General features: G+C 32.4%; 1 protein-coding gene across 1 annotated transcript in view; it reads left to right on the top strand.

Moving 5' to 3' along the window:
- The first annotated feature begins 10,146 nt into the window (after positions 1–10,146).
- Positions 10,147–20,974, top strand: part of LOC149409408 (uncharacterized) — a 31,525-nt gene continuing 20,697 nt past the window's right edge. The window contains exon 1 of the mRNA XM_089649809.1: positions 10,147–10,279. Within this exon, the coding sequence (XP_089505935.1) occupies positions 10,173–10,279 (107 nt within the window). The 5' untranslated portion in view covers positions 10,147–10,172. The remainder of the gene's footprint in view (positions 10,280–20,974) is intronic.

Genomic DNA, 20,974 nt, shown 5'->3' with positions numbered 1-20,974 from the left:
ATCGACTCAAAAAGCACTCGCGATCGACCGGTCGATCGCGATCAACCGTTTGAGCACCCCTGTGCTATAGGCATGAAAAAAATCACAGTGTATCTTAAATGCAACTAAAGAATTTGTCAGGAGATTTTTGCTCTATTTCAAACGAGTCGTGTTTTATTAAATGTTTTCACCATTTTATATTATTTCCATTTTTATTATCGTTTTAAAATTCGTATTTACATATCTCCCTTTCAAACCATCTTTGAACGCTTACTACGGGGCCCTAATCTTGTTGAATACTCTTACACCGACACTATTTTCGGGCCTCCTCGTCCGCAATCCGTGTTAAACGTAATTATATTTATTACGCGTAACAATGCCGATCCCATTCTTGTTACTGGCCGCCATGTTTGTTGTTTGAAAGTATTCCTAGAATTGGGGGTAGCTGACAGGTCCGTAGAGTTGACCTTGAATCAGTATTCTATGATATATACATTCCGATGTACTTTTGTACTTGATAGTGATGCCCATAAGCTACATAGATATATATTTTTTTAAATATACATTAGAATATTTTTTTTATCAATTATGATTTGGTAATGTGAGCCTCACTGGTGCTGAGGCCCCCATTACAATGTTATGTGACAAATAATGTAGGTAAATAAAAATGTACTGTATTGAAATTATGGTAATTAATGGAATTTAAATGAAATATTAAGAAATAAAATAAAATAATTAAGGTAGTTATAAAGACCAAGCAATATGTATGTAATTGATAGTGTATAATATTTGTAATATGTAGGTATTTTGTTTATTCTTTTAATATAAAAATACATTTTTAGAATAGCCTTTTTGTTTTCTAATCCATATCTTTTTTTTCGCTCTTTTTTGTGTCAGGTATCAGATTGTTGAATGTTTTTATTGCCTGGTATTTGTAGTATCTTTGTCCAAAGCTTGTGTTTATCGACGGAGTTTTTATGTGTTGTATGTCTGCTCGTCTAACTGGTCTATTATTGTTAGGTTGTGTTTGTTGAAATTTTGTTTTTTTGTCAAAAATGTACTTTAGTATTTTTCATTTCTCATAGCTGAGTTTGTTGCTCCTCCCCGAGCAATTATACCATATAATGGATAGGAACATTCTATAATATGTTGCTTTCATTTGTTTTAGTTCCAATATGTTTCTTACGTTCTGGAAAATTTGAGATGTTGTGCGGAATTTATTTGTGATATGTTTCATATGATGTGTCCCTTTAAGGTTATAGTCTATTATAGTCTACATATTTTACGAGTATTTGATCAGTTTTTTCTAGAGTATGGCAATCGCAGATGTTGGTGTCTATGTATTCATATGTTCTTATGGTGTTTACTTTTTTTTGGCTGTCCTTTGATATTTATGTTTTTCTTTGTGAATGTAATATTTATTAGTACCTAATATTTAGTATCATGAACATTGCGTTCTCTGAATGAAAATAACCCCTCTCTCTAAATATTGTCGAAGGAAGCATCCTCCATTACATGATAAGTTGTGCATATGAATTGGGATTTCCAAAATTTTTTTTTTTTTTTTTTTGTCTTTTCCTCTTACATCATTTCTCAAAGGTTATATGTATTTGAATTTCCGCAGTCATGAAAAGGAAATATAAATTCCGGTTCAGATACACAATACATAAGAAAAACCCAAATACTTAAGTGAAATAATAAGAACCTCTTCAAATCATTTGTAATCCTGTTCAAAACGGGATTGCAGGCCCTTAGTGAATGAATTGATAGGTTTCCTGATAAGCTTTGAATTAAAAAGTTTTGTTAAGTTACGACGTCATAAAACGTGTTCATAAAAAATCCCAATACTATCGCATTTCGTCATTATATATTATCATGTCAAACGTAGGTGCATAAAATGTATATTAGGAATAAACTAAAAGTTTATCAGGAAACGGACTCATTTTTTTTCCATTTTTAACCGGATTACCGATACTTTGAAGAGATTCCTAATAAAATAATAATATTTATTTTTCTCCAAAGGTTTATATATGGGTATATATATATTTATCTACAATAGCTTTCAAATAAGGTAATTTTTAGAGAACTTCCTGGTACCTAAATTAGCCAAAAACTGACGTAGTCACTTCTGGCATATGGTTCCATGATAACTCAACACAGTGACAATTCAACACACCTTCAAAAAGTGATATAAGGTTATTAGAAACGATGAATTTTTTTTTAAACCTAACCTAACCTACATAACCCAGTTAATATTTTTTTTTCATCATTTTCCATGTTTTATATAAATTTTTAAAGATGTGAAGAATTATCATTTTCATGATTTATTTGGTCACCCTGGTATATATATTGTACTTGCTGACATAGAATAACGAACAAAAGGGTTCAAAATATTATTTAGGCGGGATTCAATACACGTAGAGTAATATTGTTATTATTTAAATAGTAATTAATACGTTAGTACTTCCTTCCGGAGTGGAAGATAATCTAATTACCTCCATGGATAAAAATCATTATCACTTAAGCTAGGTCAATATTCAGATTCAGAATACACATTTCCTCTCCGCCCCACGGTCACATTTTCGATAAGTGTTTCACTTAGTGGAATTATTTCAGGTCTTCTAAAGCATAAAAATTAGCATTGAAATTCATCCCGGTTAATTTTCCAATAATCTTCAGAAAACGATAGTCACGTGGGATAAGCGTAAAGCGAGTGTTCCCTAAAAACACCAACTACTTGACCGCCAATCAGAAGGCTGCTCATTCCTCAATTCTGTAGCGCTTTGGGACGCTTTGAAGCAAAATCCATATTAATAAAAGGTATGTTCCCTAAAGACACCAAGTAGAAGAATTCAAAGACGCCCGAAAATGACATGCATCAAAAAAGCGAAACAAATACTTGTTACAATATAATAATATTGTTTTCACCTTAAAAATGCACCCAAATTTCAGGTACTCTGAATTCACAACTTCAAAACTTATTCAAACCTATCATAACCCCGAGCATTTATTATTTTGATTATTATTATTTTTTTCATGCTGTTTATTTTTATTTATTTCACTTCTGCTACAGAAACTTGCTATTGTGTAACTAATTGTGTCAGAACGGTTTGGTCTATGTCCATTTATGGTAAACTAATCATTTGTGCAAAAAAGCATTTCTCACACAGTTAACCATGTTGTTTTAAAATTTCACTTTTTAACTAATTACAACAAGTCAGAAAAAATTAACTAAGACAAGTAAGAAAAACATCAATTTTGAGGAGCTCATTCTGGTCGTAACAGAATATGTCAAATTAAGAATCAAATTAACCAAAATCGCCCAGGACAAGAAAGAAAAACATTAATTTCGTGGAGCTCATTCTGATCGTAAAAAATGTCAAATTAAGACACAGACATAGATATAATGTAAGCTATATAATATATACATAGATATAATGTAAGCTATATAGCTATAAACAAAAATAAGGTAGGATTAATTATTTTCAATACCGAATTATTTAAAACAATAACAAAAATCACTCATGATATAATAATTCAGAAAAAGACGTTATTTTTTCGTGCATAGGTGTACCTATGGTCACAATTGTCATTTATTAGTAACCGTAAGAAGACATAGACCAAAGAAAAACATCCGAATGAGTTATTTTTACCCAAGAGCAGAATGAAAGCAGTGTGCGTACACTTACACTATAGTTTGTGTAAGCTTACTCCACGTGCTGGTTAAGTGTACTCAATCAAAATTCAAGTGAAATTTAAAATAATTTTTTGTTTATCTATCCTTTTATTTATGATCCGTACATATGAGATATTTGCTTTTATTTGAGTTACCTTAATAATCAATCACATTAATCAACAAAAAAATTATGTTAAATATCTACAGCGTTTTAACATAAAAAAATAATATGAAAACTGCATACGGTTGCCAATGATAGTGAGATTTCGAAACATAACGTTTCCTTTCACAACCAAGTTATCTGTTAGTCACGTGTTCCATCCAGGATATCTTTAGTTAGCATTCTGCTAAACGTCTACATTTAAAAAGTCTTTAATCTGACCAATTTCACAACAATCTAAAATAGAATGTCTGCAAATTGAAAAAAAATATATATATAGCATAGCCACTTAGCACAAGCGTCCTAATAAAAGGGTAAATAAGCTTCACTTAAGTCTTGCATAATTATTTTTTTCAACTTGTGATAATTTTACTAAGAACGTGTTCCGCGTTTCGCTCTTGTAACCGCGCCCAAAAGAATAACCTTATTTCGAAGCACCTTGTGCGTGCGTAATCATATAAGGAAGGTTTTTCCGAGGCCACGCAAAACCAGTTACCATTGTTTAGCGTAATTTAGTTTACAGAACTGCGCCGCCGAACCGATATATAGGCTGTGATCAAATCAAAATTTTCTGGTTTACTGCAATACAAGTTCAAGTGTAATTTATAAATTACTTCCTGCATAAATTATAGTCGTTTCCTACTTTCGCAACGTTTCAAATAGCGCCAGCAAAGGTAATAATTAATAACCGTGCCCCAAACCACAACAAAAAATACAAAAAGTTTTAGAGCTTCTGGAAAAGTTCACAATTTACGTGGGTATACTGGGTATTTATCCTACTAGCTCTGCTACCTGGTTTCGCACTGGAGTAGATTTAAACAAATTTTAAAACAAATTGATATTTATTATTTTTAAGCAAAAATCATTAGTCTGAAACACCAACATAAATTGAAAAAATCATGCCGCTGACGGCAATTGAACCCGCAGCATTCTAATTGACTGTCAGGTGCTCTACCAATTGCGCTACGTCGACGCATTAAAAAACCGCCAATTTATTCAATATGTGTTGATATTTTTCATTCAACAGTTATTGCTTTTTAGATTTTTTACTAGAAAACAACCAGTTTTATTTTTATCGGAAAGGTATTGATAATCGAGACATATTATGTCTACATTTATTGGTGAAAAATGAATTATAATTATAACTTTAAAAAAATATGTTATCCTTTGTGTTGTGCATAAAAAAACATTGTCTCTTAAATATTTGTTTATCATTAAAAATACAGTAATATTTATTTATTTAAAACACACTTTTTTCCAAAATTTTTTTTCAAAAAATAAAAACAAATAGCTTTTTATCACTCATCGTTGAAATATATTTTCAAACAGAAAAGACTTGGGTTGACCTAGAAATTCACTGCAGAAAATTTACTCGATTTTGAAGGGAAGTGTGTAACTTCTTATACATTTTTCTATAATATTTTATTTTCCACTTTATTTCGTTTTGAAATTGTTTTTGTTTGAGAGGTTGTGTTTTATTATGTCTTTTTGTTTTTACTTTGAATTTGTTTTTTTTTGTGTTAATTTAGAATTTATTTGTAAAAAAAATAACATGTAAAATCCCAGCCGAACGTGAATTTAGAAATAAATAAATAAATATTAAAGTACCTTTACCAAAGCCAATGCAGAATATTATAAGTCCTAATTTTCCCTTACCTGGCACAAGAGTTTTCTGATAAGGTTTACATGACCAATAATGATCTTATAATATTTTTTTAAATATATATGAAAGATTCAACTCATATTCTTCGTATTACAATAATAAAGTGAATTATTATAGGAGGATAAACATAAGCTTACTAGGAAAAACTGAAGACAAACAAAGTTAGAGCAACTTGTTATAGAAATAACGCATTGTGTTAGCTATTGAAAATTGAAAGTTTTCCCCAAAAGTGGGATATCAGAAAAATATAAATACGAACCCCAAAATGATTTATGCATTTCCAAAATTGGAAATGATTGTTGAAAAATTCAGACAAACAATAATCTTCCTACGTATAATAAATTATTTTGAAGAGAAGATAATTTCAATTTCCATTTCTAAAATTGGAACTGATTTGTCGAGAATTCACACCATCCCGTAATTTTTAACGGGTCTACGCTAGTAAATAAATTTAAAAAAAGTTTCATTGTTTAATTAACAATGTTACATATTTATTGGAATGATTCAAGATGAATTCAAGTTTTGTCATTGATACTTACCATAAAAAGGGGTACATTCCAAGAGTACATAGGTTTTCTTGCTACTGATATTATAATTAATGAATACCTTCATAAATCTTGTATCTACTAGGTCACAGTGTCAAAGCCCTTTGTTGTCTGCAGAACAAGTGGAAGAAGTCTATTACATGCACCTACCGATGATAATAATTGTATTAAGTTACTGTCTGGACCCTAATTGATTTTATTAGATAAGAATGTTCAGGAAAAAAAAACTCGAGCAATGGAGCTATGTTGTTATGCATTAAAGTGGATCACGAAAAGGGAAGAGGAAGGTGTTTGATTATTTATTTATATATACCCCTAAAAAGGCTTTTACATAAAAGTGATACATGATGCAGTGTACGTAGGATAATATCTGTATTATACAGGAGTTACTGACAGTAAATAGATGTAATCCATTATAAAGTAGGTACAAAATACACAATTGTAAAATTGTGATTACAAGTACCTATTGTGAAAAAATATAAAGAAATAATTTGAAAAAAAAAAACTAAATATGAAGCAATATTAGTAAAACGTAAGAGTAACATAAAGTAAAAAAGAAATTACAACAACGTTATATATAATACAAAACATTAAAACTAATTTACCAACGCTACTCTAATTTGTAGGATTCGAAGTGTTGGTATAGATTATGCTTAATTCTATAGTTCGGTTAGATGGTCGAGCAGTCCTAAGCGTCGGGTTCCCGTGCATAGGTCGCGGGTTCAATCCTCTGCATATCTAAATCCTCCGTTATTTCGAAATCAATATTTTCCGTTTATGATTATAGTTGTAGGAATTCAAATATTGTCTGGTTATAAATTTAATCAATTTACGTCTTTCTTTAAAAGAACTTAAAAAAGAAAGTAATACGAAAGACATTCTAGTGGAAAATTTCTGAAGGTTTTCTGAGGTCTTCTCGTTGAGGACTTTGAGAAGTTTGTCAAAATGGTCGAAAAAATCTAACCTCAATGAAATTTTAATCAGTTCCTACCAGAATATATCAACATGTTATGTACAATGTCGTTGAGTTTTTTCGAATTGACTTAATTCTTGACAGTCGTTTCTTAAAATCCTCTCTGAAGGACGTCATTGAGGTCGCCAAACTCCGAGACATTCCGAAGTAGGTACGGCGACAGAACTATGGGAACAAGAGCATTGGTTCAAGTTTTGGAATGTCTCGTAGTCTGTCTTGGGTAATCAGAGTGTCCGATGGAAGGCCAACTGTCCACTGTTCGGGGCAATAACTGCTGCTTGGAAATTCACCTTGCACTGATACCAACTGTTAATATTTAATAATAAACACGATTTTTGCGGCGACTTTTACTGCAAGCGCCCAACAAGTATGTAAAGAGGGTTTCGTTGGAAGCAGCAAAGTGCCATTACTTTATGTCCAAAAAAGTAAAGTGGCTTTTGGTGAGAAATTGTACGAATTTCACGAATATAGGTCCATGTTAAGTTGCTTATGAATTTTGAGAGGTAGTCGATTGAGTCGTGATTTTTTATTTATTTACTGTTCTTCAAAGTATTATCCTTTTAAACTACAATTAAACAGTTTGTCAACAGGATGTTCATGTTCAATTACAACATAAATATATATGCGTAATTGTTTAGATTTATAAGTATTATCTTCTTCATCAATGAGATATGTACATAACATTATTACTAATTACAAATAGAAAAACTAAATGCTAATGTAAAACAACTAATGATTGATAGTGATGACTCGTATAAATAATCTCTATGTAGAAGCCATATTTTCTGCATATATCTGAATTTATTTAGTAATTCGCAATTTTTGTAGCACTTGGTAACATGTTCAATATTTTGGGCATGTTGTACCTTAGAGATCGCTGTCCGTTTTTATTGTTATGTTTTGGAAGAAGTGTGCCTTCATTTTTTGGAAACCTAGTGTTGTAATTATGTTCCACTTTCCTCTTATACTCAGAGTCAGATATGCTGAATCTATATTTTGTCCTTAGTAATGCCTGCACGGGCATGATATTACAATATCACATCTAGTCATCCCTTAACTAACGTAGGTTGTTGTGAAGGCTTACTAAGTCGGGTTGGGTGTCAGCTCAACGCAACGTAACCTTAAATTAATTTCTTTAGGCGATGCACTACGTCAAGTAATATTCTAAATTGAGCCGCTATCAATAACAACCCTTACGTAGATGGCGATAAGGTTTAAATTCCCACTTAACACCATCCGCCTGTTTTGATTTATGCAAGAGAAAAACATGGCCAAAAAGTGCCTTTTATTTTATTTTGTGGATGTTCAGGCATAAATATTTAATTTTTTTTCAATCATTTTATAAATAACTTAATTTGCCACATTATACAATAAAATCATAAACGAAAATGGGTTTGTAAGTAGGAGATTTCCTTCAAAGATGAACTTCAAAGCAGTTTTCATAGGCCTTATACATTATTTTTTTCTGGGCTTATTTTATTTTATTTTACTTTTTGTTTATTGCAGAAACAAACAGTACATAATTACATAGATAACAATAGTTAAGAAGTTATAAAAGTTAGTACAATAATTGGTACCAATGACACAAAAAGACTTGTCTAAAAAATACTCGATCATTTTAAAGGCGAAGATGTATTCTACTCGTAGTATTTAATTAAAGCATCTGAAACATTTCTAAGCGACCAAATTTTCAAACCAAAAAACACATGATTTTGCATTACTACGTATGGCATAGACTTAAAGATTAAATTTTATATATATACTTCTATTTAATTTATCGTAGCGTTAACAATTGACATAAGTAAGGAACTGAGCTTATATGTATTTTACATTTTAAATTTGTTAAGTTATGCCATCGTTCCCTGATGCCAGCCCTTTGACCCCACGAGCACCCGCTGAAAATTTTAATGATAACAGCGGCACACCACTGACGACTGTGAGCATTAAACATTACATTCGCGTAACAGGTAGCGAGCCAACTAAGGAAAATAACACACAGTAACCAGTAAACATTATTTTAATCTCATATTCTTCTGCCGGGTACACCGTACATTTTACAAATCACAATCGCATAACAAGTAGCAAACTAACAAAGGAACAAGAATTACAGTAACCACTCGTACATACATTCAATTTTAATTTTTCCTCCTTGGTTCCCCGAAGTTTCCAATCAGCACTCTGAACACTGACTCTATATAAATACACATTACAATAGCGTGACGAGTAGCGAATCACCTGAAGATCATGACATACTGTAATTATAATATAATATTATGAAGTGTTCAGGGTTTTTTTTCAATTCCCCGAAGTTCCCCCATGTTCCCCAATGTTCCTCGGTGTTACATATTTTACAAATTACAATAGCGTCTCTTGTAACGAACTACTAATTTTTAGCGAACCGCGGAAAATGACATACATTTGTATATGTTCCATAAAAAGTGTTCTTCTGCAATTCCCTGAAGTTCCCTTATGTTGCCCAATGTATTTCGATGTTCCATATTTTACAAATTACAATCGTGTCACTTGTGACGAACTACTAATTATTTAGCGAACCGCAAAACATGACATACACTGGTATATGTTCCATAAGAAGTGTTTTTCTTCAATTCCCCGAAGTTCCCCCATGTTCCCCAATGTTCCTCGGTGTTACATATTTTACAAATTACAATCGCGTCTCTTGTAACGAACTACTAATTTTTAGCGAACCGCGGAAAATGACTTACACTTGTATATGTTCCATAAAAAGTGTTCTTCTGCAATTCCCTGAAGTTCCCTTATGTTGCCCAATGTTTTTCGATGTTCCATATTTTACAAATTACAATCGAGTCACTTGTGACGAACTACTATTTTTGTAGCGAACTGCGGTACATGACATACACTGGTATAATATGTTCCATAAAAAGTATTCTTCTTCAATTCCCCGAAGTTTCCCTATGTTCCCCAATATTCCTCGGTGTTACAAATTACAATCGCGTCACTTGTAACGAACCACGGATCATGACATATACTGGTACATGTTCCTTATGTTTCCGATGTTGTTTACTGCAATATGTGGTCGAGTGGTTAAGACGCTGTCCCGGTAAGACACCGAGCACGGGCACCGACAGCCGCCGGCGAGCCGCTCGGCCCGGCCACGAGATGTGCATCTCCGGCATGCACCGGCCGCGCGCAGAGAAATGATAAATAGTGAAGTCGGCCGCTTGTGCGGACAGTTTGGTTCCTCGCTCAGTTCACTACTCGCGCCCCGATCTACCGACTGTGGAGACATGAACTGCACATTTCTGTGAGTCTCTTTTCGCTTACCTCGTTAATTATTTTACCTCTTACGCTTACCTTGTGCACTCTTTCTTTTCTTACCTTTTCTACATTTTTATTTTTTTAATCTGTTTGACGATCCAGTGATGGTGTTTCATTGCTTGTACATTAACATTTGACTTGATAATTTTTGTATTTTATTTTAAATAACATCAATTAATTCTGTATTCTTCAAGCGTAATTTTGTTTTAAAATATTTCACTTTAATTTTTGATCGTCTTACCAAAAATACATGTGAAAAGTGTGATTATTTATTTCGAAAAGAATTTATGCACCTTCTAAAATCTGACCATTTTTTGTCAGTTGCTTGATAATTCTGCAGTAGGTAATGAATAATCATTATTTTCAGAATAGTTTATAATATTTTAAAACGTTTTTAATTTCAGCAATTCATTACTAAAACACTTTTTGTAATACCATTTTGTGACTTAGAAAATGTTGTGTAATGTTCCAATATATTCATAAACCGAAAATATTTCTCGTTGCAAGATACACCTAAATTAAAATACTATGAAGTTGTTTAATATCAACTCATATTCAATGTTGCGCCAGACGCCATACATAACAAGTCCCAGAGCAAAATGTTCGCAGTACACTTTCGCCGACTTATTGGGCAAGGCCAATAAGTTTTGATGACCTGATAATTTGGTAATGTATTACTTAAGTATTGTAGATTTGAGTTTAATCCACGCATAAATCCGGCTAGCCCCAATGGCCGAGCGATCACGCAGTTTCTTTTCTCCGGCTTTATTTCACAAGTGAAATACGCCCGGTTGCATTACACATAGATACACTTATCAAATACCAATCGTATACACTGAAATGCAAAAGAACTGATTTTTAATTTCATAAACAGCTTTTTAGAGCGTAAACATGCGAAATTGTAATTGATTGTTTTTCATATTAATTGTTTGCAATTAAACATAACAGCAACCCAACGTCAATTATCACATTCCTACCTTGTAAGATCTTAAAATGATTCTTTTAATTATGAATTGTTAATTTCACTTAGAATTTACATGTTACATGATTAAAAATAAAATAAACTTCCGGCATAGCTGATCAAATTAGGTCACCATCTGTGGTATTGGTTCAGTGAAGTTTTCATACAGAAAACCGGCTTTACAATCATTACTAGAACAAATTGCGAAATGATATCTGAAATGTACAAAATTACTTTGTTCTAATACTGGCCTAACAATTGCATAGGCTTTGGTAATCAGGCACCGTGTTCTGTGTACTTACTATGGGTGTTATATCGGGTTTCTACATCGCCTTGTCGAATGCCACAACACAACATGGTACCTACTTATTACCATCTTTTCCTACTCGACTCTTCTCTAGCTACCCGATCGTTTGTAATCACTTATTGTAATCGCTTATTGTAATCATTTATTGTAATCACTTCTTGCTATCGCTTATTGTAATCACTTATTTTAATCACTTATTGTAATCACTTATTGTAATCACTTATCGTAATCACTTATTTATAAATCTATTCAACGATACTTAATCGACAACTATTGTTTTTAAACGATACCAGTGTTAGATGAAAAGTTGTTTTCTCGCTGGTTTTTCTCAATCCCACTTCAATCGTAAATACGGTACACAACCATAATACCAACAAAGTTGAATACCTTTAACCTTTTCAAGTACAAAAGGTTAATATTATACAATAAACCTATTTTCAAAAAAAAGCCGTGCAAAAAAAGTAGTAGTACCTATTCAATTGAATAATTCCTTGGAATTTTACATCGCTTTATATTATTGTAAACACTTTAAAGGCCAAGGACTTATTTTAGAAGAAGTAAACATTGCATTTATCAACTAAAGTCTGCGTTCCACAACTATTTATTGAATTCTTGCGAGCTATAAACTCAATATCAAATGTTGTTTGCAACATTATTAGTTAAAAAAAGTTTCCGCCTTTAGCCATGATTATTTCAATCGCTTTCGCTCCATGGAAGTTTTTTCGAGCTCAAATAATACGTAATGTGCTTTGGCTTGCTGAAAATGATTTTTGCAAGACTGCTAATTCGTGCAGCATTTTTTAAGGCAGTTTTATCAAATAACGAAGGTTTTTACCATTTAAAGATTCGAATATATCTACTACTTCATAGAATTTAAAGGCACTAAAACCAAAATAATATATATTTCTACCATGCTACATTACTTACAATGATTTTATTTGAAAAAAAATAAAGTTTAAAATAATAGTTATCCCAAAAGTACATCAATTCTCCCATTTCATAAATTAATTCTAGTATTAATTATGTAATAAATATATTTGTACAGCGCCCTTGAGCTGATTTGTCACGAAGACTACGCTATATGAATTAGCCAAATATTATTATTATTATTGTTTAAAAAAAATTAAATATACAAAAAAATTATAAATTAACACACCCCTTACACATACAAGTTCAGCTTAATTACTTATTTAAAATTAACGGCATAAGTGTTGTTTACACACCTGTTTTTTTTACAGTCCATAGTACAATATATTATTAATTATAACCGGTCAATGGCTGAGTTGGCTTCGCGTCTGGTTTTCATCCAATTTCTCCCTCTCGGTGGGATACGTCCTCCATTGCGACACAAGCAACATTTTCCGGTTTTGTGATGATACTAGGAGATTTTAGAAGAATTGTCAGGTTATTCGTAATCCGAGAATGTTTTCTTTTTATTCAAGAAAAACGCGGATACCTACGTATTATAATATATATTTTATTTTAATAATTTTACCTATACATTTAAAATTTAAAACAATAGGTCCTATTTGTTGGGTGTGTGGGAAAGTTAGAAAAATCATGAATAATTTTACAGTAGAATCATACTTCTAGTAGAATATTATGGTACGTTATCGTTGCCGTAAGATACCCCTTCATAAAAATTAGAAATTTGATACAACACAGAATAAACCTTTTACACAAAGTTCGTATATTATTATGTACATTTTAACTACAAAACAGAACTTGGTCGGTCTTCTAGGAGGAAAAATTCATGAAAGGTGTGCCTCTTGCGTCAGTTTTGCACAAACTTTTAATTGTAGGCCAACGCAAATACTTTCAAATCAAAGAGTAGAAAACTATGTAATAAATAGTATAGACCTATGACGATTTTAAATATCATATTAATAGTTGAAATTGTTCAGTAAAAAAATATCGGTTTAATTTTTGGGTGAAAAATCAGTATAATTATGGTGTAGGAAAATCATAAACATTTCGAATTCCGAACGAGACATATTGAGAGAATCCTTTAAAGTTATATTAACTTGCTAATATCACATTTCCAAAACATGTTTTGATTGGACGAAAGCATTAAATTCACTTTCACGATGTCTTATATTTGCCGAGAATAACTAATTGGAGAGAAATTTTGCGCACAAAGCGTCGCAGGTATTTTAGCCAATGGGTTACTGTATTCAATGAACAAATAGTCCCTAGGAGTGAGTGAGGAAGATAACAGATTTCGCCAATTTACAAATAACCTTATGACTTCTATGCTATTAAATTGTAAATAATATAGGTATTTGAAAAAGTTTTAAACATAATTAAGGAAAAATTATGTTTAAAACTTATAAAAAAAAATGTTTTGGACAAGTAGAGACGCCTAAAACTCAATTCTTTCCGTTTATTTCTTCAGTGATCATAATGTTTGCCAAACGCCGCAAACCGATGGCGTACTGCGTACGTATTTCTGTGTGAACGTGCACAGGAATGTAAATAATACATAAAATAACACATTGTCTAAATAACACAACACCACGCTCAATCAGAATACTTGGCAATATTAACTAAACCACAATCGATCAAAGTTTTTTTATACATAGAATCCAAGAGATCTTTTTAAGTACAAGGTTATTATCAAATCGTGATTAGTAACACCACAGAATTCAATTGAAACGCTTAAAATAACGGCTTTGTTTTTTATTTGTTTTCCTGTCGATCCAACTTAATAAAAAAAGATGATTTTTTCAATCCCTTTTTTAAAAAACGAGGTTTTTTGTTTATGTTAAACTTGATTACGTTTACATCAGTCATTGCAGCAGAAAATTATTTTTGTGTGATCCACAATAAATTGTCTGGCATCATGAAATTTGAACAGCTTTTAACCATTTAAGATTTCAGGGTCAATGAAGTTAAATTTATATGTTGTTTGCCAATAATTAAGATTATTATTTGTTCAATATTTCACAATTATTGTTCAATGAAGAAAGAAAATTTCGGAAAAAAGAAAATACCCAATATATCATTAACGCATTTCTAATTATTATATCGTATTTTTTTGTGAAATATCACCTTGAAGGTGCTGTACTTACAAGTTGGATGTAATTTTTATGGAGCAGAAAAATCCAAGACACGGAAAATCTTCACACTTTCTACGACATTTTTCTCATTCCAACAGTAAGCGTAGATACGTGAGACATTTTTTAAACATACAGTTAGTCACTGACAATACTCTAGCCACTTGTAGTTCTGACTTATTTAAGGATTCTGTCAACGTCGCTGACAGCAATATATAAATATTAAGTAGCGAATGAATTGCATAAAACATTAGTTAACTGTAAACTCACGACAAGCAGGTAAACACGACAAACTAATTCCTAAAGCGTCGATGGATCAACGTTACCCTTGATTAATAAAACTCTTCTCGTAGCCTAGTTAACTCTCATTATGTATTAATCAAAGTTATTTCTCGGAAACCTGCTATTCATAGACATATAAAATGTATGTAAAAAAACTGCTTGTATAAACCTTAAGATTTATGGGACAGACCTTTTCACTGTGGAATTCTCAAGTTTAAAATAGGAACACGGAATTCGCTATGATATTCCAAGTTTAACAATCTGTGCTGGTTTATCATTTTTATTTTTAAAACACTGTACATACAAAATGTGATAGTGAATTTAAATTCATATGTCAATGATATTTCTTAGTTCTACTCACTAGAGTATCCAGTGCTGAGGCGGAATAAAATTATGAACATAATTCTGATTTATTTGTCTTCTGTGTGATTTTTTTCTTTTTTGTATTTTTTTTTTTAATTGACCTCTTTTAACAAAATTTCCATACTTTATTTGAATTCATTAAATTTTTATATTTGTTTTATATCTGAGGAAGGGTTTTGTGGAGTTTTGTCTGCAATATAAATATACTTTCTTTATATTACGATAAATTAATAAATATTAAATATTACGATTTGTATCTCCCGAAACTTAAAATAAATGTACATAAATATCTTCCCAAAAAGTTGGTAGAAAAATCACTGGGATACATTTGTACTGCCTTTTATTAAGTTTTCGTTCATGCGTAAAAAAAATATATACCAAAATTTTAAATAGCAAATCAAACTAGCACAACATTTTTTTATCTTACCCAGAGTAGGTGCTCTACTGTCATAGTACTAAGATAAAATCATTCGAATCAGTGGCGGCTCGTGACTTTCGAGTGTACTAAAGTGGTAATATTACGAAAATGGTATTATTGATTTTGTTGTAGCTGAAAAAGATTCTTTATTTTTTTTCGAAAATTCGACTTTTTGTATGAAGATTTTCAGAAAATTTCAGTTTGGCACAATTGCATAATTATCACTCTAGTACACCCAAAAGTCACGATTCGCAACTGATTCGAATTGGTACTTGGTACCTACTTAGCAAAGTGCGAAGTATTTTTAATGCGTAACCACTGCTGTTACCAATAGTGACCACGGTAAGTAGGTATAACCTGTTTCACATGTTGTTTCACGATTGTATAGGAAAAGAGACTGCTGAGTAGATGGTACAGTGGACGTTATTGCTCTCCCTCTAATGACACTACTTATAGAAAATTCTATACGTCTTGTTCAATAAACATGCCCTCTAATATACCACTGAAAGAAGATTACGCTTATGTACACTTATATACACTTCTAATGTACATTGTAGATTGTCTACTTGTACAACAGACCCTCTTTTATATCATTTGTCTGTCTAATTTCAAACATAGGAAAAATGTTTGATATGTCAAAAAAATTCTACACAAAAAACAGTTCGGTTTTATAAAATCACTCAGCACACGAGATGCTACTGCTAAGGTAATTTCATTCATTTACGAATCATTAGATAAGGGTAAAAATGTGCATGTATAGTTATTGACCTCAGAGAGGTTTTTGATAGCATATCCCAAGAGATAAGTATCTAAGAAAATCTATATCCCAATAGATATGTATCTAATAATCTACCAAGAAAATTGAATAATAATATAATAAAAAATAATGTAATTACATGGATTTCCAACTACCTACTTAAAAAATCGTCCACAAGTAGTAAAAACCAATTAGCGATAAAGAAATATCTGACTTTGAAAATCCACAAGGTGCAGTTCTCGGGCCAATTCTCTTCACGATTAATGTTAACGACATTTTCTTTCAATCATTACATGGATAAATTACTTATACGCCGACGATATAGAAACTAACTAACTAACCATCACGCCTTAACCATAGGCATAGAGTACGGACCGCCAAACAACTCGGACACACCACCCACTTCTTGCCTCATTCACATTCATACACCGTCTCATACATAGTATCTGATTCAATTGATTATGCCATGTCTTCCTCGGGCGTTTAAGGTACTAATAATAACCGAAAAACCTTGGGAAACCGTAACTTTAAAAGCTGATGAAGACATAAATACACTAAAGACTTTCTTCGACATTTACTTGCTATCTTTAAATAGTGAAAAAAACATTTGTAGTTACATTTGTAGTACACACAAACAAAGCACCTTTGACATTATTACGTTTAACCTTCTTACGAACAAAAACATGTATGCATGTATATTATAACAAATATGTATATGCCTACATCAATGATTCTTGTACATTAAACATCAATTCATGTTCTTTAACAAAATGCCGGTAAAAGATTGAACGGTTCTCATATTCATAATAACAATGTACGATTGTAAGTACTACGGATTGTAGAGTATACACATCTCGTACAAGAGACATCAACGCGCAATTGTAACGAACCTTACACGGATCATAGAATGTAAACTTTTTGTTTGTCGTACAAGTCCATCAATGCACAATCTTTTTACGTACTTTCAATGAATATTACTTCAATGAACATATTTTACAACATATTGCAAGATTTTTTTACAATACTTATTAACTTGCCATGGATTGTATACTTTGTGTACAAAGGAAAAAAAATCTCCGGATTATAAATTGTACACCTATTGTGAACAGCAAACATCAACGCGTGATCTTCTAACGTACGACAAATTATTGTTGTATAAAATTCAATAAGCAATATGTGCTTCGAATTAAATACATTAAAAGAGACATCGACGAGCGATACCTTAACGCACGCTATTACGATCATCTAACGTACTACGAATGAAATATTTAACACATCTTAAAATATACACGAATCTACATATAGAATACTAAATGTACATAGAATGTACACAACGCAAACGATTGATTCTACGGATCAGTAGACATCAGAGCGCGATCCCATGATGTAACTTACGAGAGTAGAATGTCCAGTGTGGACACATGCGCGACCCACTGACCAATTTCAGATGTGTGTTATAATATGGATATGAATAACTATGCAAATTTTTAAGATAGGTATCTGGTATCTAGGTATATTTTTTTTCGAAAATAATATTACGTAACAAAAGCCATCGTGACTTACCTACTCGGTTTGAATACTCATTGTAATGTCGAGATCGTTTTTAAATTATTCATTCTGTTTCTTTGAATTTCAGGAGTAACACCATTTGAGTACGTATTCAAGCTTTTCGTAGATCACCGCTAACTCGTTTTATTAATTCATGTCTACCAGTTTTCTCAACGGAATTATGTGTGCGCTTATCTCCCACTCGCTGAGCCAGGGTTCAATCCCTGCAAGTACTGCTTCTGCTATAACGCAAACCTGCTTAACGCGAGGAAACCACTTTATCAGATTTCCAAGGAATTTGTGTATTTAGCATAAATTGGAAACTATTATATTTTTTATACGGATTTTATCACACTTAGATATTATATCTATGTTATAAACTTTTTTATTACTTAATTCAAGGTTGAGTCAATCAATGTTGGCCGCCGGTAGGTAGGTTTCTAAAATGGATTTTACAGCTAAATTCCGTTGCTTTTTAAAATTATCGATTAGATCATATGGTGGCATCACATCCTCCTATTGAACGTTCACTAACAAATACTATCCGGTTCCAGTACAATTTTTTTACACTCTGTTTCTTATCGTCCATTTGAAAACGATGTAACCGACAATTCGACATCTAGTCATAATTTTTTATATAATATATATAATAATATCTTAAAGCAATATAACTAAATAGTGAAATGTTTTCGCGATATGAAAATAGTTACATTCAATTAAAAAAAATCTTTTCTATTTTAATGATCTCATAGTTGATGTTGATTTTTATGATTTATAGTTAAGATTTACACTCCGGAACCTGATATCTATAGTATCTGCGTCACAACATATTACTTTTTCATTTTGTGGGGCTGAGAAATTTTGGTTTTAAAAGATTGCATACATCACGCGACTCGTATCATTAACATACTATCAATGTGTATATGCATACCGGAGACAAATGCAGAGTTTCTTTAAGCGTGAAGAAAATTCACTAAGTTATTCCTCTATAAAGGTGTGAACGTGAAGAATTAATTATACAGAAATACTTAAGTGCATCTTAATAAATATTCAAGTCGCCTCATAAATAGAGATAAGTTTTTAGTATTGAAATAACGTTTTACCATTAGTGCAAACATTAGATCACCCAAAATTACATAGATATTATGCTCGGAGACAAAAAACGCGAATACATTATGAAGTTGCAACAAGTGTTGAGCACAGAAAGTAGTGTCGCGACCTTTACGGGCACGTAACACGGATATAGATATTACTGAATAACTGAATAGAATGTTCTCCGAGAGAGGTGGAACATGGGAGGTTTCACCGGTGGGTACAGCCAGCCGGCTGCCTCGTGCACAAAGCGTATTGCCAACCGGCCAACCAGTCAACAAACAAACCAACGAACCTAATGAAACAATATCCCATGGAAAGCTTTCGGGAGCTCACTTTATTTTAACAAAGTTGGTAAGTAAATAGTGTGTTAATTTGGCAGCTAGAACCACGATCAACTCTATAAGCTCCACTAATGATTGTCAGGAGTGTATCGAATTTGCTACCTTTCTTTGCTTACGTCTGCATAAACCGTTATATCCTGGCATCTTTAAATGTTAATTTCCTATTAAGCTTTAGCTACCTGCGGCTGTTTTCGTAAGGTCTATCCACAAAACCTAATCTACTTTATGACTTCGGCAGAAATCGAATCTTAAAACCCTGCTTTGGTCACATCTACACAACGCCGTTATGTCAATTGGTAGGACTATCAGTTTGTTAATTATTCTTACAACAGCAGCTGTTGGATCAATTTTGTGACATTACAAAATTTGTATTTTTGCGCTGTGTCGGGAATCGAATCATGACGGCCGGCATAGTCCAGTGGTAACGCATTGGACTGCCATTCCTAAGGTCGCGGGTTTGAACCCGGCGTGCGCAAATAAATTTTATTTGATTAATTTGTGTTATTTCACAATTAATTAATTAAAATAATATATAGTATATTTGCGGCACGTTCCAGAGTGGAAGATACTACCAGTATCGCCCTGGTGTAAGACCACCATTCAGAATTGAAACGTTGCTCCAAATGGCTTTAGCCGTGTTTAGTGACTAGATCTGAATATCCAGGTACTTCCCCACCTTCCTCTTTCCCTTCCCCACTTACCTTCAGCCTCACAACATCCCCCAATTGGGGATGCCATAGTCTCACTGGCTCCAGACGGGAGCAGTTGGGACTCTTGTGAGGTATTCACTATAAAAATTTTAAAAAAGTAACCTCACAAACCATAGTCAAATTCGTAGATAATTGCGCAATGGCTGTTGTAGAAAACATTAAAGTTGCAGTCGTTTTTATTTAACGAGTTTAACAGAAAGTCGTGCACTTTTCGATTGTTCAATGTCTACTTGAATGTATTTAATAAGCACTTGGACACCTTCCCGTTAAAATTATTAGTAAATATCAGTTACAAATAATCACATGTTTCCCAAAGCACGGTTTCAAGGCGAGCTGGTCTCAGGCCGCAGATCTGGGCTCGAGTATTGGCTCGATCCAATCTACTCTACGTCTATAAATGTTCTCGTCGTGTGGTTCACCGTGGAGAGAACAAAAAATACAGTTATTCCGGATTGGGGTATCACGGACAAGGATAGCATTTGTCATTACTTTAATGGAGCACCTCACCTTGCTTTCATTATTGACGCTTAGTCGATACTGGATTCATTACATGTTCTGTAATTCTTTCCCGGATTCTTTGCCGGCTACATTTATTGAGATTGCATTATTTGGTACGTACTGTCAGCATTTTTTCCCAGAATTGTTTAGAGACTGTTATGAGAATGAATTATTCGTTTCTGAATCCATTATATGCTCATCAATAATTTTATCCCGGACTCTTCACTTAAGGATTACATCTTCTCTGTGGATAAATGATCCTTTTGGTAGTGTATTCATTATACATACTCTCAGTAATTCTTGCTTTATTTAATTAATTGTGGAGTTTATGAAAATACAAGTGTT

This window comes from Hesperophylax consimilis, chromosome 31 (assembly GCF_061612785.1).
Source record: "Hesperophylax consimilis isolate HC1 chromosome 31, BYU_Hcon_1.0, whole genome shotgun sequence".
In the NCBI taxonomy this organism is placed as follows: domain Eukaryota; kingdom Metazoa; phylum Arthropoda; class Insecta; order Trichoptera; family Limnephilidae; genus Hesperophylax; species Hesperophylax consimilis.
This window is presented reverse-complemented; position numbering and strand designations above follow the sequence as displayed.